The sequence below is a fragment of the Canis lupus genome, chromosome 16, assembly GCF_011100685.1.
Source record: "Canis lupus familiaris isolate Mischka breed German Shepherd chromosome 16, alternate assembly UU_Cfam_GSD_1.0, whole genome shotgun sequence".
NCBI classification, from domain to species: domain Eukaryota; kingdom Metazoa; phylum Chordata; class Mammalia; order Carnivora; family Canidae; genus Canis; species Canis lupus.
Window position 1 is genome coordinate 55,915,529 of NC_049237.1, and position 25,599 is coordinate 55,941,127.

At 52.1% G+C, this 25,599-nt stretch overlaps 1 protein-coding gene across 1 annotated transcript in view; it reads right to left on the reverse strand.

Annotated features, from left to right (window-relative positions):
• The window catches only part of MCPH1 (microcephalin 1), a 233,188-nt gene that overhangs the window by 9,949 nt on the left and 197,640 nt on the right, over window positions 1–25,599 (reverse strand). The window contains 1 exon segment of the mRNA NM_001003366.1: window positions 2,260–2,497. Coding sequence (NP_001003366.1) covers window positions 2,260–2,497 — 238 coding nt within the window.

A 25,599-nucleotide genomic window follows, 5' to 3' on the forward strand; every position in this document is an offset into this window, starting at 1 on the left:
AACAAGCCAGTGGCAGAGTCCTGATGGGAAAGGAAATGCAATGCTCAGGACCATGTGTTCTGTGGGGTCTACAGGTATGTGTAGAGACGTGCAGATGAAATCTCCTTGAATTGCACAAAGCTGGGGCTCTTATGTTGCAGCTGAATTAAAAAAGAGAAGAATATGAACTCCTGAATATTTGAAAAATGCACGTTCTAACACCCAAGTCATCAGAGAGGCCCTGGTGCAGAGACAGGGGCAGCGGCCAGAGAGTCAGGGGGGCTCACCGTAGGGGTGAGGATCTCCCCACACGGAGAGCCAAGGATTCCAGAACACACAATACCCGGAAGTTGCCAAGGGCACACGCAGATGGTGTAATCAATGACAAATCAGAAACAGGACATGGATTATGGGAGAGGAAAGAAACTCGGGCCCGCAGCTCCAGCTCTGAAACCCAGAGAATTCCACAGGGTGTTGTGAAAGTGAAGCCCCGGGGTCAAGCAGGTAGACGTTTGCCTCCTGAAAACCCACTCACAGGAGAGCAAAGTGGCAAAACAAGCGGAGGAACTAGGCAGGCGGCTGGACCGCGCCTGAGCTGTGCACAAAAGCCACGGGCAACAGGAAGGGGCGACAGAGTTCCGCGACCTGGAAATAATAATCGTGCGGCCCCAGACGCTGGCCCTGTGCACGGTACACAATTTGCAGACGCTGTAAAGATTAGTTGTTGATATGGACTGTTGATATCAATCGTGTGCACAGTTCCGTTAGCTGAATGAGACTTTTTTTTTTTGAAAAGCAAAATTCTGGTCGCCAGTTGGTGTCATTTTGATACATGCGCTTTTCTAAAAAAACAAAACAAGAACCTCTGTTTCTAGAACATAGGATGTTTTGAAGGTTATAGTCTTGGCATTTAGAAAAGAGTAAACAGCCTCTTGGCTTTGGGACTGAAGCTAAAATCACATGGGTTTTATTTTTTTGGAAATTAGTTTCTAGGCAGAAGATAAATTACTCTCACCAGAGAGTAAAATAAAAAAAGAAAAAAACCCAAAAAACTCTTGACAGCCATACTTTAAAAATATATCAAAGGATGACCATCAGCCATTTAAAAGATATTCTTAAAATGTCTGATATACAAATGCAACTTGGACACGGGATCTACATATCTGTTAAAGGATAATGTGTAGGAAGGGGTGAGAAAAGCCAGAAGTTTGGGATTTAGAGACGAGCAGAGGCGAAGAGGAGGAAGGCTCTGGGAGAGGGGAGCAGGACGGAGAAAATACGCTTCTCAGGTCTCTGGAAGCTGGGTAAAGATCTTGGCTAAAGATGCTGACACCGAAGTAACCGAGTAGGAGCGGAAGAAGAAAAGGTTTTGGGAGAAACTGATTCCCACTTCCAGCCTCCGGGCTGCGAGAGAATGAATCTCCGTGTAAGCCCCCGTCTGTGGGGTTGGTAGGGCGGCCCTGGCACGCTATGACCTTCATCAAACAGAACACAAAGGCTTATCCCCAGAGCAGGGCCCCGATGCCGTGCGTCCCCACACCTGCTCCCTACGTCCCCTACGGCCCTCCCAGAGCTGTGGGCACCCTGGCAGCCTCCCGGGAAGCGGAGCGTATGTTGTACCACCTCTTCCCCTTCAGAATCAAGCCATGCGTTTGGCACCGTGTATGATGCATCGGTCCCAGTTTGTACATTATGTTCCTGTTTTATTTTTTTTGAAGTCAACGCTATAGCTGCTTTTGCACAGAAGGATACCTTTCTGAGATCAAGAGGAGTGTCAGGAGCGGTGCACACGAGAAGGTGAGAGACAGGTGGCGGGTCGTGGCGGCTGGGCACTGGCCTGCGGCCCTGGAAGCAGAGCAGAGACAGGCAGCGAGGGTGGGAGGGTGGGGGGCCCGAGCATCTGAGCCGAGGGTGGACAGGCCTTGTGGTCTGGAGGGGATGTGGGTAGGCTGGCTGTTTCACACTAGCTAGTGAGGCAGACCGGGGAGCCTAATAGGATTTCCTTTGTCCCTGTGAAGTGTACTTTGGCTGACGGTAAAGAGGAGGAGGGACTAGGTTGGCTTGGGACTGACAGTAATTACAGGATTCTGTTAAGGCAGATGGTGAGTGTGAGTGTCCATCCAAAGGCCCCAGGCTACAGGGACGTGGCCATCACGCTTCCCCCGGAAAAACCTGTTTGTGTGGCCAGGACCACAGGACTGTGGATGTGAAGGGGACACCAACAGCTACCACAGTAAGAAGGCACCGTCCCCGTCTCCATCCCTGTGTGCAGGTTCCTACCTAAGATCCAGGTTTCTGACAGATACCAGATTGTCGCCTTCCTCTTTCCTTGGTAGGGTCCGATGAAGAGGCTGGCCTGGCGTGGGATCCGCGTGATCTGACCCCCACACAGGAGGACCAGTTCCCACAGCTTGGTCCTGGGGGGACTGCTGGCTGGGGTGATGAACATCATCGGCTGGTCAGCGAACAGGGTTCCCCGGTATCTCCCCGTGGATAGATAACGCTCCAGGCGGCAGAGCTGGGGGGCAGAGACCGGGAGGATTAGTGGGACACTGCGTGCATCATTACATTATTCAGGACAGGCCCACCGTGGAGCTCACGTCCTTTGTCCTTTTTCGGGAGAACAGACCGCATGTAAGGTTGTGCATTCTCAGCTGAATTCCAAATTCTAAAGACTCATTTAATGATAATGACAAATAGCGGGCAGATAAAAAATGGACACTTGCTGAAGCAGCTTGCCAGCAAAACTACAAACAAATCAATAGTCCCCCCCTACCCTGCCATCCCGTAAAAAGTTTAGGCTTTTGAATTATTACAAATTCTAAACCAAAGTATTGAAAAAGGAATCGAGTTGAGTGAGGAGAGCAGGATGTGCATCCTTAAATCCTATTCGAGCTACGTGGATGAGGGTGGAAGAGAGAATGAGCGTGCTGGAGAAGGAAGCCCGGCTGCCCTGGCCCAGCAGGTGCTTCCGGGCCCCTGGCAGCGCGCGCCTGTTACAGGCCCCGAGACGTGCCCTGCATCCGGCGCCGCGGTGTAGACGGGCAAAGGCAGGGGAGATGGAGGCGGCGGTCCTCGAGCTCTTGTCCAGCTCCCGAGCTGGTGGGGGTGGGGTGGGAAGTATGTAGAGGCTGCTTCCAGTGAGTCACGGTGGAAATGCTGATGAGGAGGATGGGAGACAGTGGGAACACTGCAGGACCGGGCATGTTAATTGTTCTCCCTCTTGGTCTGATAAAGTTGTGGTCGGCGGCTGACCCGAGGGACGGTGGGAAGGCCCGCTTACTCTAAACAAACATTTCACTAACTACAGATTAATAAAGGCTTCTTTTTAAGTGCAAATGCCCTCCGGGAGCTGCTGAGGGTGAGCTGTCATCCACATTTTGAGCATTTTAATCAGCTGATTTCCCTGAGGATAGAACTGAACGTTTGAGATAAGTGGGCGCAGAGAAACTAAGGATTGTGACGGGAGATATGTGGGAAGAGAGGTCGAGGGGCGCTCGGGGGACTGCAACCTGCGTGGGGCGGCCGCCAGCTGGCCAGGGGGCCACGGCCGCCCCCAGAGCAGGGAGGGAGGGGCTGGCCTGGAGGTGGGAGGGCAGCGGATGATACCTTCCTCCGTCTACATCGTCAACAAAATAGATTTTGTCCACCAGATGTTCATACTCAGAATCTCATGATGAAAAAGTTGCTCCAAAAGTTAATAGAATCAGCCCAATATATTCACATACAGCCATGGAATTAATTCTCTCTACTCACCACCGGTTTTGAACTACGCGATGTTTTAACCACTTTTCATCCGATTAGCTAAGTGGTGCGGGATCCTGACAACGCGAGCAACAATTCTACTTGTGTGTTAACTCTGTTTAATGTTTTCAGTAATTTCCAATATCCCCCTGAGGCAGGGGGTAGAAAGGGTCTCATTTAATTTTGCAGATGAAGACAACGGAGGTGGACGCCCGCCAAGGTATCTGCTTTGGCTAAAATGATGAGTCAAGCTGCGAGAAAAACCCCACGATCCCTCAACTTGGTGAGTCACTGGACCATGTACTGTAACTAGAGATGGAGAGGGAATCTCACCGAGGTCGGATATAATCACACATTCAAAAAACTAATTGTAAACGCGGTTGATAATTGAAAACGATACAGAAGGGTATAAAGTAAAATGAATTTTCCCATGTTAGATGCTGCTGGCCGTTATTCAAATCCATTCTTCTCTCTTCCTCCTCAGTGGCAGGGCCGTGGGTTCCTTGGGAGGTACTCGCCCCTGCAGAGCCAGGTGTTCAAGGTAGGGGGCCCCTCCCCAGCTCAAGGGAAGACTCCGGATCGGCCCTAGCAAATCACGGTGATGTCCTTTCCCTTGCATGTGGACTTGATCATGGCCAATGGGATCTGAGAATAAGTCGGCTGAGGGCAGCCTTTCCTCACTAATACACACTGATGCATAAGCAGAAATACGTCTCTTACCTGCTGGACTTTAGGATACCTGCGATTACTGAGGCCATAAACCATGCAGAAAATGGCCAGGTGGGAAGGCCTGGATCCCAGATCACCTAAGTCATTGGATTGACCAAACCAGGAATTATCTTTTTTTTTTTTTTTTTTTTTTGCCTTTTCTGTGTTGTGGGAGGTGGATTTTTTTCATTTCTTTAAGCTACTTTTTATTGAGATTTACACGTCCAGAGCCCAAAGCATCTAGATGCTGCAGTTCTCGGGCCCCCGCCACCTACCAGAAATAACCCCGGGTAAGTGTTTGCTGTGTTTTTCTATGCTCTGTACAATGTTCACACACAAAACCATGCAGGATGTAGTTTGTCTTAAAAACAAAACAAAACAAAAAATAGGATCAAAGATGCATCTTGGTATGTGCATAAGCAGTAAGTCAAACCCATATTTAACCCAAGAGAGAAGGACCTGCTCAAACCTTTCAAATGGTTAGAATGTGACTTGAGCAGCTGATCGCTTTGAGTCTTAATTCCCCTCCCACGTTTATTAAACGCTTACTGTCTACCGGGCACGTGTAAGATGCTGGGGAAGCAGAGAGGATTAAGACCCGGTCCCTGACCTCGCTGTAAAGCACGTAACACGAAAGTCAACAAATGAAAATACTTCCTTTTATTTATTTATTTAGCTTGAAATTAAAGGAGGCAAAGAATTACAAAGATCTTATTCTTCACTCAAAATAATTGAGACTACGTGCACGCTGACTTTCTAATCCTAAGTAAAATAATTCCTGGGAAGGCTTAATCAAGATTTAGGTTACTTAAAATTAAAAATTAATTGGGGAATGTCTCCTAGGAATACACTCCTGGATGTATATGAGGACGTGCATGGACAGGGGTTCATTGCCATAGAAACGATGACTGGCAGGTTCTACTTACGTTGCACACAGGGTGGGAGCCACCGTCCTCCTCGCTACGGAGCCCCAGCTACCCGCTCTCTCCAGGTACGGTCTCCGGAGTGCGGACCTTCCAGTCTCCCCGGGGACAGACTGCCCTTGTTACTCACCCCCGGGGCCCCTGGCGCTTTCACATCTTGGGTCCACCCGGGTCTATAAACACAAGTTCTGCTGCAGCCTGACCCCCGAGACCACACTCTGTCTCTGAAGGCAACGGTCATGAACTTGCTGTGCTGCCGGATGTGCCCTGAGAATTCTGGCTGTGGCTAGTCAGCCTTACCCTGGAGCCCAGGGCACCGTGCGTCCCCACCGGTGGATGCCGGGCGAGCCAGAGGACGCTCTCCGACCACGCCGCCTAACCCTGGAAGGCTCACAGCTGCTTATCACCATTGCTTCTTGATCCCTTATGTAATAGCAATTCATGGCAATTTGCTCTGAATCCTAATTCCATTTCAAACTGGTCAACAAATGTGCGGGACAAACGCCGTCAGCTGCAGAAACGGGTCCGGGTGGCAACAGGCGCTGCTAGAGGCCGGTGGAGCGCAGAGGCTCACGGCCGGGGTGACCGTGGGCAGTGGTTTCTGGTCTTGAAAGACGACCTCAGAGATCACTGGGCTTATCTATATTGACCTAGAAGTTTCTTACTAATTGTGGTTAAAAGAAATTTTTTTTAAAAATCACAACTCTCTTATAGCTCATTTTATTTAACTCAGGTGCTATGGTGTTTCCAAGGCTAATTAACACCCTGATAGATTGGGAGCGTGGAGAAGAGCCTGCGAATGAGCCCAACAGGTGGCTTTTCCACGGGCGTGGGGCAGTCCCTCCCCCAGAGAATGCAGCTCCCGCCGTTTGCACGGCCAGCGGGTCGTTAGTTTACGGAGCTGTGGAAGACGCAGAGGCAGTGTGAGCTACAATCAGGCAGTCTGGAAAGGTGACCGCGGTCTAAAAAAGTATAGCTGTCCGAGGAAGTGCTAAGTTTCCTACAGGGGCCCCTGGGGGGCTCAGTCCATGAAGCATCTGCCTTCAGCTCAGGTGGTGATGGCGGGGTCCAGGGATGGAGCCCCGGGTCGGGCTCCTTGCTCGGTGGGGAGCCTGCTTCTCCCTCTCCCTCTGCCCTGTGTACTCGCTCTCCCTCGCTTGCTGTCAAATAAAATCTTTAAAAAATAATAATAAAAAAAACATTTCCTACAAAGCCCAGGGAATTCAGCGGAGGTAAGTGACTCCTCTGGGCTTAGTTACTCTCCACGGTAATGAACAGGACGGGTCAGGAGTCTGGGTGAATTTGGGGTGGACTTCAGGAGAGATCCCCCGTTCTCTACGGTGATGTAAAATCCGTACAGGAGTCAACATACACTTGTGTGTGTAGGACCAGGAGAGGCTGACCGGAGGGCGAAGTCTTTCTCTGCCAGGAGATCTTCACTTGAACCCTGGGCTGTAGAGGATGAGGTCGTCTAGGGGAGGCTCTCAATAAAACAACAACAAAAGACATTATCTGTGCTTCGTAAAATGCTGCCTCTGCATTTAGTGTTTTCGACGCCAAGCAGAGCAGGGCCGCCCGCACCCACCGGTGCTCGTGGCCCTGAGGACTCCCAGCCACGTGGCCCCCGGCCGGATGTGAGCCCGCGGCGGGGAGGGTGTCCACGGCTCATTCACTCCCGATTTCGGTTGGTGTTGAACCTGCTTTTCCCTCCGGGTAGAGCTCACCTTGGTGATGACTCCGAACCACTGACCGTCTGCAGAGGTACTGGCGAGCCGCAGACAAGAGGAGGTAAAATCCGTCACGAGATCGTCCCCGGTTGTGCGTCGGACGAACCGGAGGCTCAGGGAGGTTGGTTTCTGCTGGTTTGCCCGAAGACACCCCAGGACGCTGTAGTGTGGGGCTGAACGGAGGGCTTCAGCCCTTCCCATCGCTCCACGTGGTCTCTGCGCCTCACGGGGGAGACGGGGTAAAACGCCTATTCTCGCCCTGCGCCCGACGGAAGGGATAACGCCAGGCCTCTGGAAATCTAACGCCTGCCTTTGTTTCCATTCCCCAAGCGTAGGGTGGTTTTACACGTCTGTAGGTGTGTTAACACTGATGGAACTGTACGTTAAAAAAAAAAAAGTCAAGAAAAATACGAGAATAAAAAAAAGTTTTAGCCTTACATGTGCCTGTATCCCATTTTTCTTTCGAGGGCAATTGAGGCCTTTCTTCTGCTATGAAGCCATTGCTGAAGAACCCGCCTCTAAAATCTTACCAACCCACAGACGGGTCGGCTCACTCGGAACTCAGGGCGGCCCACCGGCTGACAGCTCACGCCGGCTCACATCCTGGTGGTGCGGAGACCTGAGGCCAACAGGTGCAACAGCCAGGACGTGCATCCGTAGCTGCCGGGGCTCCAGAGCTCACGGGGGGGAGAGGGACAGAGAACGCTTGGCTGGCCTGGTGGCTAATCCCCGGTCACCCTGTCGGGGCTGAGGGGGGCCCGGGGAGCCGGGCAGACAGTTTCTGGGTGTGACTGTGAGGGAGTCTCCAGAACATCCGCCCTTCCATGGCCTGCACAGAACACAAGGCGGGAGGAGGAGCCAATTCGTTCTGTTTGAGCGGAGACACCCTCCGACGTGGGAGCTCCCGGGTCGCGGCCCTTGCAGGGGGACGGTAGACCATCAGCTCTCCTGGGGCCGCAGCTCCTGGACGGCAGGTCACGAGGCATCTCAGCGTCGGACTGTAAATCTCTCGGCCCCTCGCAGACACATCTGAGTCGAGAGCGAGTGGAGTGAACCAGGTGGAGGAAAGTAGGAGCAGCGGGCGAAGCCGGGGAGACGACGGGTGCAGGTGGGGAGGGGGTTCTATGATCCTCTCTCTCTTGCTTTAATAATAATAAAACCGTAGTTAAAACCGCTGAGAACTTCCTTCCCTCCCAGCTACTCGCGCGCATTCCCACGGCAAGTGCCCGTGCCCCATCGGGTGGGGCGGCCAGGCTGGAGGAGGACTGTGGCCCCGTGCTCCGTGTGCTCACGCTCCAGTGCTCGCAGCAGACAGGGCACGAGGGGCGAGGCGGCGGCGCCAACAGGTGCAGGTGTCCAGCTGCAGAGCTCGTGGGCCGGGGGGACGCCGGCAGTGGGAAGAGCCTGGGAGATCACGGCAGGGGACTGAGGCCCGGGGGGCAAATTCCTGATCCGAGATCCGAGACCCTGGCAAAGCTCGCCTGCACTTCGTAAGCTGCAGCATCCTCTTGCCGCTGCCCACCACCGTGCAGCTTGGGGTGGGCCTCGTGTCCTTCTGTCCGTGCGTGAGCATGTTCATTCACTCATCGCGTCTCAGGCGAGGGTCTAAAGCTGTGAAAACCTAAGGACGTGGTCTTTGCTTCCCCGAGACTTTCTAGAGATTACAGGTCACGGGGTGAGAGCCCGGGTAGACGTCACAGCGGTAGACCTGGCTTGGGCAGTGACCAGGATGTCTGCTCTGAGAAGAGCACGTGGAGGGGCCCCTCGGGTGGGTGCTGTCCGAGGGATCACGGTGCTCGATCAAATGGCTCAGGGTCCCTGGGGGTGGCGGGGAGGGGACGGGGCTGGGCGGGTGGTCGCAGTAACAGCAGGTGCTTCTGTCCGCTGTGGCGTATTCACCAAGGGGAAGACGCTGCTGCAGACGACGTGGGGGCGCGGGGCCAGGCACCCCGACAAGAACCGTGTAAGCAGGGCGCGGGGCGAGGGAGGCCCATTCCTGGGCGCCCAGTCGGCTGCACTTCCTGTTGCCCGGGGACGGCTCAGCTCCTTGCGGCAATGAGGTCTGCAGCAAACCCCACGTCTTCCCCCAGCTCACCTGGGGACACGCTACGGGGCTCAGGCACAGGTCACCATCGCGCTCGTGGCTGCTGAAGCTTGTTGGCCCCTGTGCCTTGGGCCCACAGCCGAGGACAACTGTCGGGAAACCTACTGCGGCACTAGGAAGCTCAAGGCCTACGCCCGACGGCGCTCAACGGGCTGAAGGTATCAGAGCTAAACAGTACTGGCTGTTGCGGGTACGGAGAGAAAAAACAACGTCTGGGGTCCTGGGAAATTAAAAAGATAAAACTGTTCTGTTTAGTTTTTATGGGATTCAGGCAAATGTAGGAATTGTTACAAAGACAAGGTCCTTGAATGACCGACCGCTGAATGGCGTAAGCCGCCCCGATGGTCAGTGAAAGGCTGTCGCCGCTGCTCCCTGCAGCTCCGGAGCCCCGGCTCCTGTGCCAGGCCGCATCGTCCCTGCGCATCGTCCCTGCTCGGGCGCCCGGGCTCTTGCCTCGCGGCAGCCGCCCTTCCCCTACGTCCTCACGGGCTCCCCGTGCCTCCCACCCCAGCTCCCGGAGAGCCAGAGCCCCCCCCCCCCCCCCCCCCCCCCCCGTCCCGTCCCTCTCTCCCGACGGGCTCCCCCCACCGCCCCCTCCCTGCAGGCGCCGGGGCCCCAACCCGAGCTCAGCTTCTCCTTCCAAACGCCCGCAGGCGAGGACCATCCCTCCCTGCCCCGCACTCCAGGCCGAGCTGCTGTCCCTACTTCGGGAGTCGGCCCCCATCGGGTCTTCTCAACAGAACGAGGATTTTAAAGACCTAAGTCAGCTCAGGTGTCTTCGTGGCTCAAAGCACTGGTGCGTCCCTTCACTCAGGAGAAGGGCGGAAGCCCTTGGCTGGACAGGGGACAGCTGCTCCCTCTTCCTGCTCGGCGCCGGCGTGTTCCTCCTGGCTCACTCCGCTCCCCGCCCCGCTGTTCCTGAGCGCACCCGGGTATTCCTGCCTCAGGACCTTGGCACCAACTTCCCTCCTGCCTGGGATGTTCCTCCTTTAAACGTCCACAGCTCACCCTGTCACTCCTCTGGGTCTACTCAGCTCTCAGGGTTTCCGTGCGGCACGGCCGACCTCAACCCCCAAATCCGGGTCTTTATATGTCACAGTAGAAGCCCACGGAATGTGTGGCAAGAGAAGAAGGATGACTTAGTCCGTTTCTCGTGCTAGAATCTAAGGGCGGGAATCTCTAAGGACCTATCCCGGCACCCAGAGCAGCGCCCGGCACACGGGAGCAGCGCGGTTATACTCCGTGCATCTGCCGGGTGACCGGAGAGGCTGCGTTCAGAGTCTGATTTCGGGGCAGCACACGCTAGCGAGGGACGCCAGCGCACGGTGCTCCCTGGGGGACGTCAGGGCGGCGGGCACCAGCCTGAGAGGATTTCGAGGGAAGGGCAGGAGTGGGTCCCCTGAAGGCAAGAGCGTAAGAGGTGGAGGATGAGAAGGGGGTGGGGGGCTCCAGAGGAAGCTGGGCCGGGGGGGAGGCACAGGGCAGGGGGCAGGAGGGGCAGGGGGCAGGGGACGGAGCCAGAGGACGGGTGCTGGCCAGTGGGGAGGAACCACAATCACAGCGTCCCGAGCTTAAGATTCCTGCAGCTGAGGTTCCCCAAATGTCCTGACTGGTGTCCACGCGGGCACTCACGGCACAGCCCAAACCCTCCTTCCAGGTGGGGCCTTGTCACCATCTCACCCGGCCCCTCCCCCTGCGGCCCCCCTGCCTGTGGCTCCACGGCCAATACATAAGCCCATCACAGGGAAGGTCAGGGCATGCACCGTTCACAGGGTTAGCGACAGCTTGAAGCAGGACACCTGAATGCGGCTCGGATCAGCAACCACGTCTCACATGAGGCGGTGTCCAAGGCCACATAGTGAGTAAATCAAATGGCCTGCAACAGAGGGATCGGGACCTGGCGCTGACTCGTACCTACGAGATTGGTGCATGGGCCTGGGGGCCGCAGGGGGGACATCAACCAGGAGAGAACATGCGAGATCCCTCCCTCCAGCAAGTCGTGTCCCCCCTCTGCCGCCCCCGGTGCCACTGTGAGCGTCATGTGGGCTAACACGGCCACTGCCCCGGGTGTGGGCACAGCCAGGACTGCACGGCCCGTGCTGTTAGGGCCTGTGCGACAGCGTCTCACACAAGTCGCTCTCATCCTGCCTCAATTCTCAGCAGCTCTGCACACTCCTGACGTCCCCGCCCTGTGAAACATCTGCTCCCCCTGGCCTGGGACGAGTCACCCCTCGCTTTCTCCCTGTCCCCTGCTCATCATCCAGCCCCCAGATGCTGAGATCTCCCCTTAGCCCTGGGCCCCACCTCCCCAGGCGCTTAGAGTCCTCCTACCAGCAGGTGACCCTTCGCTTCGTGTGGACCTTCTTCTGGCCTTGGGGGCTGTATAACCCGCCACCTGCCGGCCTCTCTTTCTGGAAGATTCCAGGCCCTAGACACCCGACACCTCTCAACCTTAATTCATGCTCTTCATTCCCAAACCAGCTCCTGCTAACTAAGAGCTAACAGTTACCAAGAGCCGACCGCGTGCAGGCAGTGGCAGCAGCTCAGATGAGTTAGCGCGTTCAAGCCTTGAAATAACCGTCGGCGAGGGACACTCACCGCTGGCAGCTGACGGGGAATGAGCAGAGAGGGGTGCCCGGGGGCTCAGTGGGTGCGGCATCTGCCTTTGGCTCCAGTCATGCTCTCGGGGTCCTGGGATCGGGTCCCGCATCGGGCTCCCTGCTTCTCCCTCTCCCTCTGTGGCTGCCCTGCTCCTCTTCTCTCTCTCAAATAAATTAATTAAATATATTTCAAAAAAGAATGAGGCAGAGCGTCCACCTCCACGAGGTCACACAGCTGGGAGGTGAAGGAGCTTGGGCGCCGGGCCCCCCGAGCTGTGTTCTTGATAATCACCTAACGCTGCCTCCAGAGTCTCGGGAGGACCTGACCCCCTGGGCGTCGTCGTACTAGACTTGCTTCTTGCCCGCACCGTCCACACCCACTTTATCACCAAGTCCAGCGGGTCTCATCTCCCGAGTATCGCCCCGAGCCCACCCTCTCTGACACCACCATCGGCACCCTAGCCAACCTCAGCTCTTTCTTTTCTGGGGGACGGAAGCAGCTTGCAAACGGGCTCAGGACCCGCCGGGGGTCCACTCTTGTGCCGTCGTGCGGGTAAGTGCCCAACGCACCCTAACCTTTACAGCTGACACGGCCACCTGTGGAACTGTGGCCGCCATCGGGACCGGGAAGGTGCCCAGCACTCCAGCGGGTGCCCCCTGCCCGGGCGGAGCAGCGCCCTGAGCGCAGTCATCATCGGTGACTCCGTTTCTGTAGTCATGTGCCATTATACCCCTTTTGTATCCAGCCTCATTGGCTCAGCACAGTATCTGAACAGAATTACCCTTAAAACCCTCCAATAGGAGGATCCCTGGGGGGCTCAGCGGTTTAGCGCCACCTTTAGCCCAGGGCGTGGTCCTAGAGTCCGGGGATCAAATCCCAGGTTGGGCTCCCTGCATGGAGCCTGCTTCTCCCTCTGCCTGTGTCTCTGCCTCTCTCTCTCTCTCTCTCTATCATGAATATATAAATAAAAAAATCTTAAAAAAAAAAAAAACCTCCAACAGCTTTCCATTACTCAGAAAAAAAAACCCAAACTTAAATGGCCTGCAAGACCTTCCATGACCCAGCCCCGACTATTACCTGAGGCTGAATCTGGCATAATTGTCTCCCTGTCTGTTCTTCCTCAACAGCCTCCCTCCAGCCTCGTAGGTCCTACGTGCTCCATTCTGGCCACAGGGCCTTGAAACATGCTGCTGCCTCCACTGGGATGGCAGGTCGATCCCTTGTTAGCTGGATTAGCTCCTACTCACTGTCTAGATTTTGGCTCCTTGTCATCTCTTCAGGGAACCCCATGCTATTCCCCTAAACCAAATCTGCATCATCCTTTTTTTTTTTTTTTAAATTTAATAAACACCTAGCACTTACCGGGTGCCAGCCACTGTTCTAAGTGTTTTATAAATATTAATTTATTTAATCCTCATAAAAATTCTGCAGGGTAGTTAGGATTATCATCCCCCTTTCCCATATGAGAAACTGAAGACCTGAAGAGGAAACAACTTTCCCAATGTCACAAAGCTAATGGGGAGGGAGCCAGAGTTGGGAGCAGTCCGCTGGCCTTGCCCAGAGGTCTCTCCGCTCCTGTGTCCTCCCAACACTTGTACCAGTTACACCAGCGACAGTTCCTGCCCCAGCGGGGCGGGGCGCTCTCGATATATGAGCAAAGGAATGTGCGTCGGCGCCTATATTCAGATGACAACCTCAGGTACCTTACAGCTGATTGGTGGCTACACAGGAGTGCGGACGTGCGTATACAGTCGTCCCCCACCTCCAGTTTTGCTTTCCATACTTCTGGCTACCTGGGGTCCACCGCGGTCCCAAAGCAGATGCCTGTGACCAGAAGGCGGGTGTAACCCAGGGCTACGTCACGATGCCTCCATCACTCACCTCGCTTCCTCTCCTCTTTCAGGCATTTGATCATCTCACATCAGCCCAAGAAGGCTGAGATGATAAGATGTTTGGAGAGAGAAGAAGGACCACATTCGTAGACCTTTTATGACGGTACACGGCTACAGGTGGCTTGTTAGTTATTGTTAATCTCATACTGTGCCTAATAGATAAATTAAATGTTATCACAGGTACCTGCAGATACAGGAAAAAAAAATGCCGTACCCAGAGTTCCATCGTATCTGTGGTTTGAGGCATCTACGGGGCATTTTGGACCGTGTCCCCACACACGGTGGGGGAGGGGGCAGTGAACAGGCCTGTCAGCCTCTGTCTTACGCAGAGCCTGTGCCCTGCTCTGTGCAACTCACTGCCTCGAAGTTTATGACCTGCCAAGCTCAGGAAGCCTCTGGATTTCTAAGTACAGACAGCTGTGCATCCATCAGTTCCTGTGACAGTGACTATCTGAAGATACTCATGTCTTCTAGAACCCTCTTTATCTTTAGATGGGTCTAAATTCATTAAATTTCTCTACTTCAAATTCAAGCTTGATTTCTTTGCTAATGTGAGATTAGAATTTATAAAGACCACACGTGGGGTCCTGGCTTCTCCATCCTGTGGCCCCTGATCTTGGGTAACATCAGCCTATTGGATCCGTTGCCCCAGGTGCAGAGGCCAGATGATGCCCCCCCACCCCCCGCCCAGAGTTATCGTGGACCGCGTCTCTCACCTTGCTACCTGGCCATCAAACGCATGCCTAACGCCGCTGAGTTACGAGTGGGCTGCAACTGATGCATCCTCGTAGCACACGAGGGCTGAGCCAGGAACTGTGGCCGTGGATTCCAAGACGAGGCACAGGGCCTTGTGTGTGTGTATAGATATTTCCTTAAAGAAGCTTATACAACACCCAACATGATAAGCCAATTAAGGAGAACGGTCTGTGTGGTAGACAACTGCCACCCCATGTCTCCAACTTCCCAAGTCCGAGCTCTGGGGACCATACAGAGCGGCCTTTGTCCCCATCTAGCTCCAACACATGGGATGAGAGACCCAGCAGCGACTTAGGGCAAGTGGAAGCATGCAACTTCTAACAGCCCGACAATGGGGAGATCTGAGCATGTCGAAGCAAAGAGGCTCTGAAGACCAGTAAAAATGGTGCAAATGATTTCAAGAATCCTTATGGGTCTCAGAAGAAAAAGCCTCATGTGAAAATGAGCAATTGTCAGAAACGAGAGCACGGTTTCTATACTCGGCACTGGTTTAAACATTTTTAAGATGAGTTAAAATTTTTTTATCTAGCTGTATTGACATGGAGCTGACCTATAAACAGCATTAGCTCTCACATTCCGGTTTGAAACGGTCTTGGAAGTAGAAGTGCAGAGAAATTCCAAATAATTTATCTAAAAAAAAAAAAGAAAGAAAGAAAGAAAGAAAGAAAGAAAGAAAGAAAGAAAGAAAGAAAGAAAGAAAGAAAGAAAGAAATGAAGTAAGGGTGGAAGAGGGGGAAGAGGGGCGGGTGAGGCAAGCCTCTGACAGGCTGCCCCGCAAAGCATGGGTGACATTTCTCCCAGAACGTAGGTCCCAGGAAAGATCAAATCCATGCCGTGTGGAAGATGAACAGAAGGGCCCGGCCAGTGCAAAGGGTTGCAGTCTCCTAACACACCGCCCTTCACCCCTCATTTTATGAAAGGAAGTGAGAGAAAGCACACAAGGGGACTCGTGGTGGCTCCCCCTTCCCGAAAGTCACATACAGATGAGCCCCGCCATCAGTTCAGCACAACAGACGATAGCCGAGCGCTCTGAAGCTCACGTTGGAACTCTGCGCCAAACTCAGATTTTTTTTTTTTTTAAGCGTCACTTGAGTTTTACAGGCTACGTAAGTGATGGGAACACAACCGTCTTGGGAATCCACAAATAACTTTTTAAAAAGTCATAAATCTGCATCCTATGCCTCATAGTTTTCAACAACTGAGAGAAATAGGTCAAAGCTCGAGCAGGGTAGGTCCCTTCCCTCTTCAGTGGTCTGAGCGTGGGCGGCCCCAGGCCTCTTGCACTTGCTTGGGTGGTAACTACCTCAGCCATGCGGCCGCATTTGGGCCTGAACTGCTTTTAATGCTCATTTTTAAAAAATCATGATAAAATACCCGTGAAAATAGCTTCTTGGTTTTACAGAAGAACTGCCTGGTAGGTGGCTAAAGAAACAAACAATCTTATAAAAATACTAGAGCAATTCCATCACATAAAGTTGGGGGATTTTAAGACAAATTTTGGAAAGGGCGGCCAACCAGCCACCAGCCGGTGTTGCAGGTGTGGAGTCTCCAGGGAGGCGCTTTCAGAATCGTGTCACCAGGGCCCCACCCAAGCCAATGAAGTCCCCACACCTGTCTGGGGCGAGGTGAGGCCTGAGCATTAGCTTTTATTTTTATTTTTTTTTAAAGCTCCCTGAGTGCAGGGGTTCTCAAACTGGACTGCATACTGCAGCCACCCGGGAAGGAGGAAAAAGACCGTGCTGGGGGTCCCCATCCCAGACGTTCTGAATTAAAGGGGGTTTGGCCCCGATGCAGGAGTTTAAAAACCTCCCCAGAGGATTCTAAAGTGCAAGAAGCACCAAATTATACACAAAGAGGTCGTGAACAGAAACCAGTTTCCCTGCAGGCAGGCCTCTTGCCTGTTCCAACACTGTGAACCGACAAGTGGGTACTGTCTTGCCCGGATCCATCTACCAAAGGATGACATGTGGTCGTGGTCTTAAAAAGCTTGGAGGATGAAATAAATCATGAAAGTAAATCAGTGTCGGGGATCGCAGCTTCCATTCCAGAACAAATTGGCCGCCCTGCTCCAAGATGAGCCTCTGTTCCCCGCTGAACTTCTCCAGTTCTCTCTGGATTCTCCGTGGGCGGTCACCTGCCCTTCCACCTGCGCCCCCGCGGACCCTGGACCCTGGGGCCTCCCACCAGCAGGTGCAGCCTGGGGCCCGGCCAGTCAGGGGTCCGGGGGCGCTCTGAGGGGCGCTCCCATCTCAGCATGTAGGCCTGCCCGTCCTTCCCGGCCTGACACCCAGGCCCCCGGGACGGCCTGGTCCTCCTGCTGGGGGAGAGCCCTGGCCGCAGCCCCGGCCGCCACCCACCTCTGGGGGCTGAGACGAGTGGGAGGCCCCAGGTCCCACCTGGGTGGCCTTCCTCACCCAAGGCCCTGCTGAGCGCGGCTGCCAGTTCGCCCTGCTCCGCTGCCAAGAGCATCAGTGCCTCCTGGCCGGGACCCAGCCTGACGGTATGGACGCCGAGTTTCCCAGGGCTGCGATCCTCTGTTTGTTTTCTTTGGGTCTCCACATTTTCTCATGGGCATCTTCCTCCCTCTGAGGTATCGCCACTCCCCACTACTGTTCAGTGTGGAGGGAGAGACAGAAAGAGAGGCGCTTCCTCTGGGCCCTGCCTTCAGCGGACCATCCCCGGATGTAGGGACGAGGGAACTTGGATCTGGTTTTATAGCAAACGACCAGGACACCTTACGTAAATGAGGCTTTTTAAAGCAGCTTCCATTCAGACCCATATTTTGGATCAAGATTTGTAAAATGACCTATCGTGAACTTTGCGTTTAGGCCACCTTATAATCCACTACCGTGAATTTCCAAGTTCAAGTACCTTTTATTTGATTACCGAAAACATTTTTTCCTCCTCTTTGTTGAGGGTTCCCAGATATTTTAGATATTTTAATCTACATACAAGCAAACGAAACTACTTCATCATTTCAAGGTTTCGAGGATTTGCTTTTCCTTATACTAATAAACAGACATATTCTTCAAACTATTCTTCAAAAAGCACTCTCTGCAGGCCTGTGATACTTCTGGACTTAACTATTCACTGGCTGCCGACAAAAGCCACTGAACTAGCCAAACGTTTAAAATCTTGTTCACAAGGTTTTTTTCTATTAAAGCAAAATTTACCAATCTGAATTTATTATTTTTTTTAAAAAAAGCATATTAACGTTTTCTTACTTTACCAAAACAATTTCTTTAATTCCCGATGCCTAAAAATGAAATCTGATATTCTCTACATCGTTGGAATGAAGGCACAGGCCAGTGGCCCCAGCCCCTGTCTCTTCCAAGAGACTCGTCCGAGAGGAGAGGCGCACGTCTCCCTCCATGAGCAAGCGCACACGGTCTGGCGGCTCAGGCCTAAGGATTATTTTAGAATAAGCAGTGGTTTGCGGCGTTACGTCTCAGTTTAAGGACATGTCCTTGTTCACATCTATGATTTATTTGCTGCTGAGTCTTTGGTCAGAAATGCAACCCCGGCCATAACATTTTCCTAACGATCTGCCTTATAGTGTGGTTTCTGGGAACGCATCACAGGGAAAGGCCAGGGACTCCCTGCTCTTAGGTTTCAAAACACTTCCCTGTGGGTGAAACAAGTTCTTTTTCAATGAATACGAAGTCCCAAGGGAGGAAGGCGTAAAGGAGGGGGAAAGAGGAGGAGGAGGAGGAGGAGGAGGAGGAGGAGGAGGGGAACTGACAAACTCGCAGGGAGGAAAGATGCTATCTGGACGGCAACATTGGGAAGAAGGGATAAAAGATGCCCCTCGGAGGAGTGACCTCTGTAGGTCTTAGGAGCCTGTCAAGAACGGGGCTGGGGTCCAGGAGGCCTGGGTTGCTCCTGGTTCTACGCTCAGAACAGGTGGTGAGGTCGCGATCCCCGAGCCTTCACTCCACCTCTACACAACATTCAAGGGTGGGGGCAGGTACATGGAGGAAAGAGATTCTCGGCGAACAGATTCTCCGCGAAGTCACAGAAAGACTGTTGTTGGTGTGACCGCTTCTTTACGCCCAAGGTCTTAGCCTATAAAACAAAGGGACGGTACCAGATAACTTCCTAATCTTCTTCCTGTGTGGAAATTTTTGATTTGATGGTTCTTTATGATCAACTTCTTTGCTCTTACTCCTTTGCAGTTAGCCGCTCAATTTCCGCCCCACCCAGCTAATTCCAGAACCTTCTATTGTACTTAAGTGACTTCACAATTCTAAGAAACTGGGTCCGTATTACAGCAGTACACTGGAAATTCAGACATTCACTGGAACATTCCATTGTATTTTAACCCACCCAATCAGTTAGTCCTGGAGGTTTATTAGGGGATTCGTGGGGGGTTCTTATTTTTCTTGAAGCTGTTTTTTGTTTTATTTCAGCTCATCGTTCAGGTCCTGGAGTCCAACACAAAAGGTCCAGTTTCGACTTTCCTATTGGCTGTGGGTGTGTTCACCAGCCTTTGTAGAAGGGTTGTCCCTGGGAAGGCACAGCCCAGAAGTGATACAACGCCTGGAAGCCACTCCACCTGGCGCTGTGGCAGCAGGTGCTGAGGACAGCCGAGAGGAGGGCGTCCAAGGAGCAGCCTTTCCCAGCTCCTCAACCAGACCACCTTTCGAACGAAGCCTGTTTCCTACCTATTGGAAATGGTGTGAGAACCAAAAGAGACAAGTACCAGAGGGCCTCGCAAAAGTGAAACATTGCATAAAAGTAAAAGGAAAAGTTCTCAAACTTAAAAAAAAAAAATCTTAGCTTAATACTGGCTCATAATCTTATCAGTGTTTGATATTGTAGCCACATTATTTTTAAAAACTGACATGCAGATCAAACATTATGAAAAAACACAACTATTTTCATGAAGATCAAATACCTCAGCAGACTACTACTTTCTACCGTAGGATGGAATCCCCACATTCAGAATACAGCCATTCCTCCAGGATATTGCTGGTTTGGCCCCAGAACACACAATAAAGCAAATACCTCAATAAAGTGAGTCAAGTGATTTTTTTTCTGCTTGCCTAGTACACAAAAAAGTCATGTTAATATGTGCCATAGTCCACTGAGTGTGCAATAGAATTATGTCTAAGAAAACAATGCACATACTTTAACTTAAAAATACTTTATTGCTAAAAACTGCTAACCATCATGTGGGCTTTCAGCAAATTGCAATCTTTTTGCTGGTGGATGGTCTTGCCTCATTGTCGATGATTGCTGATAGATCGGGTTGGTGGTAGCAGAAGGGGTGGCTATGACAATTTCTTAAAATAAGACGAGGAAGTCTGGCACATTGATCGACTCTTCCTTTCATTAATGATTTCTGTGAGCAGATGGTGCAGTCTGAGAGCATTTTTTTTTTTAATTTATTTTTGTTCCTGTATGGTTAACATACATCAGTGCTGTATTAGTTTCAGGTGTAGAAGACAGTGATTCAACAATTCCATCTATTACTCAGTGCTCATCGTGATTAGAGTACTCTTAATCTCCTTCATCTCTTTTGGAATATTACTACAATGGACTATGACTCAGCCATAAAGAAAGAGTGAAATCTTGCCATTTGCAACATCATGGATGGAGCCAGAGGGTATAATGCTAAGTTACATAAGTCAGTTAGAGAAAGACAAATACCATATGACTTCACTCTTATGTGGAATTTAAGAAGCAAACTGAACAGTTTGATAGCATTTTACCCACAGAACTTCTCTCAATTTGGAGTCAATTCTCCCAAACCCTGGAGTTGCATTATTAACTAAGTTTATGTAATGCTCTAAATCCTCGGATGTCGTTTCAACAGTCTTCACAGCACCTTCACCACAATTAGATTCCATCTCAAGAAACCACTTTCTTTGCTCATCCACAAGAAGCAGCTCCTTATCTGTTCAAGTTTGATCATGAGAGCACAGCAGTGCAGTCCCATCTTCAGGATCCACTTCTGATTATTCTCGTTCTCTGGCTCCTTCCACCCCATGGACAGTGACTTCCTCCATGAAGTCTTGAACCCTCAGAGTCATCCATGAGGGCTGGAATCCACTACTTCCAAATTCCTGTTTGTGTTGGTATCCTGACCCCCTTCCTATGAATCACAAATGTTCTTAACAGCATCAAGAATGGTGAATCTTTTCTGGATAGTTTTCAGTTTATCTTTTGCCCAGATCCATGAGAGGAATCACCATCTGTGACACCTATTGACTTACAAAATGCATTTCTTTAGTCATAAGACTTGAAAGTTGAGATGATTCCTTGATCCACGGGCTGCAGGATGGATGCTGCATTAGCGGACATGAAAACCACGTTAATGTCATTGTCCGTCTCCCTCAGAGCCCTTGGGTGACCAGGTGCACGGTCAGTGAGCAGCGGTATTTTGAAAGAAATCCTTTTCTCGGAGCATTTGATCTCAGCAGTGGGTTTCGTATTCAGTGAAGTGCGTTGTAAGCAGATGTCCCGCCACCCAGGCCGTGTTGTTCCATGTATGGGGCGCGGGCAGAGTAGATGTGGCATCATTCCGAGGGGCCCTAGGACGTTCAGAATGGTGGGTGGGCCCTGGCTCCCATCTGCAGGCCCAGCTGCGCGAGCCCCTCGCAGGAGAGTCCGCACCTGTCCTTTGCAGCTTCGAAGCCAGGCTCTGACTTCTGTCCGGCTGTGAAAGTCCCAGATGGCATCTTCTTCCAACAGAAGGCTGTGGGGTCTACACTGAAGATCTGGGCTTGAGTGTAGCCACCGCCTTCCTGAACTCTTGAGCAGGGTCTTCCGGAGGACCTGCTGCAGCTTCTCCATCAGCCCCTGCTGCTTCACCTGTGCTTTCACATGGTGGAGAAGGCTTCTTCCCTCCAACCCGCTAACCAGCCTCTGCTGCTTCAGAGGTTTCTTACAGCCTCCTGCCCTCTCCCAGCCGTCCTAGAACCGAACAGAGTTAGGGCCTTGCTCTGGGTCAGGCTTTGGCTTAGGGGAATGTTGTGGCTGATTTGATCCTCTGTCTAGACCACTGAGTTGTTGTCTGTGTCAGTGATAAGGCTGCTTCCCTTTCTTACCATTTATGTGTTCACTGGGAAAGCCCTTTTGATTTCCTTCTAGAACTTCTCTGCATTCACCGCTGGGCTGACTGTGGTACTAGCTCACTAAGCTCTATCATTCCTACCTTGGTTAGTAATGAGCCTAATTCCAATACTGTTGTGTCTCAGGGAGTAGGGAGGCCCGAGGAGGGGGGAGAGACAGAAGAACTGCTGGTTGCTGGAGCAATCACAACACACCTATTTATCAGGTTCGCTGTCCACACAAGTATGAGTTCGTGACACTCCAAAATAATTACTGTAGTGATAGCAAGGATCGCTGACCACAGGTCACCGTGACAAATATGTTCATGGGGTGGGTGGGGCTGCCGCAAACCTTCAGTTTGTAAAGATACGATATCTGCAAAGTGCAGCAAGTGGAAGAGGGTGAGTAGTGATGGTTTCAGACTCAGGTACTGATTGAATCTCAGTTTAGATCTCTTATAACTCAGCACAGCCTATTCGTCACTGATTTGAGTCCAAGGTCACCTTATGAATATGTAGTGTCCAATCATCTATGGGGGGGGGGGACAATGCTGCTACGCCCAAACCCCTCCCTACCTCCTTGAAAATATTGCTGAGGGAGGGAACGCACTGGGCTAAATTCGCAGAAGTACATAAGCAACCGATAGTCTCATTTTCCAGCAGGGTCAACATGCTGCTTGCTTTCCTTCCTTTCTTTCTTTCCTCTTTTCTTTTTCTTTCTTTCTTTCTTTCTTTCTTTCTTTCTTTCTTTCTTTCTTTCTTTCTTTCTTTCTTTCTTTCTTTCTTTCTTCTTTCTCTCTTTCTTAGATTTTATTTATTTATTTGACAGAGAGAGAGAGAGAGAGAGAGGGAGGGAGGGAGCACACAAGCAAGGGGAGCTGCAGGCAGAGGCGGAGGGAGCAGCAGGCTCTCCTCTGAGCAGGGAGCCTGACGCAGGACTCGATCCCAGGACCCCAAGATCACGACCTGAGCCGAAGGCAGACGCTCAACCACTGAGCCACCCGGGCATCCCTGAGTGCGCTTGTTTTCTTACGCTTAACTTTCAAAATCAACTTTCGTGCGGTATAACTTACAAACTGTAAAGGTACGCGTTTACAGGTGCAAAGTCGGAGGATCGTGACAAACAGGTGCGTCATTCAGTCCCAGCTCACTCAAGGTTAGGAGGTTTCCGCCGCCCCAAAAGCTCGCTCTCGATCTGCCCGCAGCCAGGCCCGGCCTCCCGACAGCCACTTTCCCTGGACTGACTGAGGCCGCCCTGACGTCCACACGAAGGCGGCAATACAGCATTGCCCTTTTGGACCGGACTTCTGCTGCTGCACGCGGTGCGTCTGAGGTTCGGCTGCGTGCAGGCTGGGGGCAGGCCGTCCCTGTCGAGGTGTCCATCACGTCTTATCAAATGCCGACACCTCGCTTGGGGTCCGCTCACCTGCAGGCGGGCGTGTGGGGTTTCCCAGCTATTGCACGGAGGCGTAAGGCTGCTGCGAACAGCGGTGAGTAGGTTTCTTGGCTGAAGGTGCTGCCCCTCCTCTTGGGTAAATACCTACGGGGGCATCTGCGGGATCACCTGGAAAGGACCGGCCGCCTGCACCGTTCTCCACAGTGCCTGGCCCTCACGCTCCCGCCAGCGGAGCGTCCCTGCTGGGCCCCGGCACCCCGGGGGCGGCACTGGCTTGCTCAGGGTGGGTGCGGCCCTACCTCACTGCGGGCCACGCTTGCGTTCCCCTGACGACTGACGCCGCTCTCCCCGCTTGTGCTTCTGGCCGTGCCCCCAACTTGTGCTGGGAGGTGCTGTTCTTGCGTCTCGTCCGTTTGCAGAGAACTTCGATTGGGTTGTGACGATTCTTTATATTTTTTCGAAACAGGTCCCCTTTCAGATCCCCGCAGCGTGAATGGGTAGGTGCTCCCCGCCGAAGGGGCGCCTCTTCACTTCCCTAGTGGCGCCTTTCAAAAAACAAGCCTGTCTTGGTGTTATGAAGTCCAAGTTACCAGTTTGCTTCTACGGTCGGGGCTCGTGTGTGGGTTTGCGGCCGCGGCAAGGTCGTGAAGGTGTCCTCCCCAAGTGTCCTCCACCGGCATCCTCCGGCAGCGGGCAACGTGCGGACAGCTCGCTAGAGAAGAGGGCAGGACGCGGAGCAGGAGGAGGAGGAGAAAATGCAAAAGAAATAGGATGGAAAGTGAAAACAATTAAAGACAAAATAGAGCTGGCCCCTCGGAGGAGGGAATTGTGAAAACAACCCCTTTCGCACACACGCTCAGGCCTGACAGGACCGTCAGGTGCCAGGATGCTCACAAGTGTGTTCTGGAGAGACCGGAGGAAGGCAGGCTGCAGGCTAATGGTCGGGGAGGGCAGTGGTGAGAGCAGATGGGGGCTCACGCGCTCACACCCACTCTCACTACTAGCGCTCACATACCTGATGTACAAACAAACACACCCACGTGGGGTACTAGCACTTACACCCTCTCACACCATGTACTAGCACTCATACGATATGTACGAGTGCTCACACGATGATGCACTAACACACCCATACGATGTACTAGCACTCTCACTCACACACTATGTACTAACACTCACACTATGTACTCCTGCTCACCTCAATGTACTAGTGCTCACACACAATGTGCTAACACACTAGTACGTTAGTAGCCACACTGGGACTAGCACTCACACCTAATGATGTACTAACACACCCACATGATGTACTAGCACACTCACACACACTATGTTCTAGCGCTCACACATGATGTACTAACATACCTACACCATGTACTAACACACACTATGTACTAGTGCTCACACACACGACATACTAACATACGTCCACACATGTACTAATGCATACACTATGTACTAACACTGAAACCCTCACTACGCCCTACACTATGCCCTAGTGTTTACACACACTATGTACTAATACACTTGCATATACTCAGACACAGCATATGCACACACACTCGCACAATGTACTAACACACACTTGCACATGAAGTACTAACACACACACGCATGTACTGACACACATGACACACACACCTACTAACTGGGACACCGACGTACTCACATACACACTCTATACTAATACACTCAGTACATACATTCACATACTACACCCACCCACACGCACACAGATTTTATTTGTGTCTATATAATTTATTTTTTTCTACGTTAAGACCACACTTGCCAGGCCATTTTTAGTTTATCACGTCTCTTAAAATAATCAAAGTAGAATGAAATCCGAAAATACAAAACAAATATCCCTTAGCAAGTGGCAAGAGGTCAGACCCAGAAGCACAGTTTAAAAGAGTAAAATATGCAGAGTTGGGCCAAGAGGTGACTAAGAGGGAAGGAGATAAGATCTGTCTACAAATACCTGGAGGCTGTAAACAACAAGGAAAGCGACAAACCAAGCCAGCCCACAACAAAGGCTGACCAGGAATTTGCTGTGTATCAAGGAAAGGAAGTGGACGAGGGCAAGGAAGCCTTCCCACTCGGGGTTCTCTGTGAGGCGGCGAGCACAGGCCGGCCGCCCCCTGCCCTACCCTCCCTCCCTCCCAGCCTGCGGTTCTCCCCACGGCGCCCGGGACCGCTTGGTCGCCCCACCTCACAGCCCTCGCCAGCCCTGGCTGCCCCATCGACCCTGGGACTCCTGGATCCAACCTCATGTGCCTGCAAACCTGCAACAAAACTGGAGACCACGTTCCTCTCTGGCTCCAAGCCCTCCCTGCTGGATAAAGTCGAACAAACTGAGGTTGGTCTCAGGGCCCCTACGATCTGGCCCCTGAGCACCCTCTGTCCTTCCCAAGTCTTGCCAAATGTTTTGCTCAAGGAAACTGGCCTTCCTCACTCTATCTGTACAGCAGTTAGTACCTGTGCCCTCCTTCCAATCAGGTTCAATTTTAACTCAAGATATTATTGAGTATCTTCAATACATGATGTAGGGGATTAAAAAAAATGAGAACAAAAATATAGACCTTGCCTTCAAGAAGCCCATAATCTAGCAGAAAACACGTTACATCATCTTTTTTTTTTTTTACACTAGAGTATTTATGCTGGTGATATGAAAACCAAACTGTAAAACCATAAAAGAGAATGAAATAAATTTTTCCAGG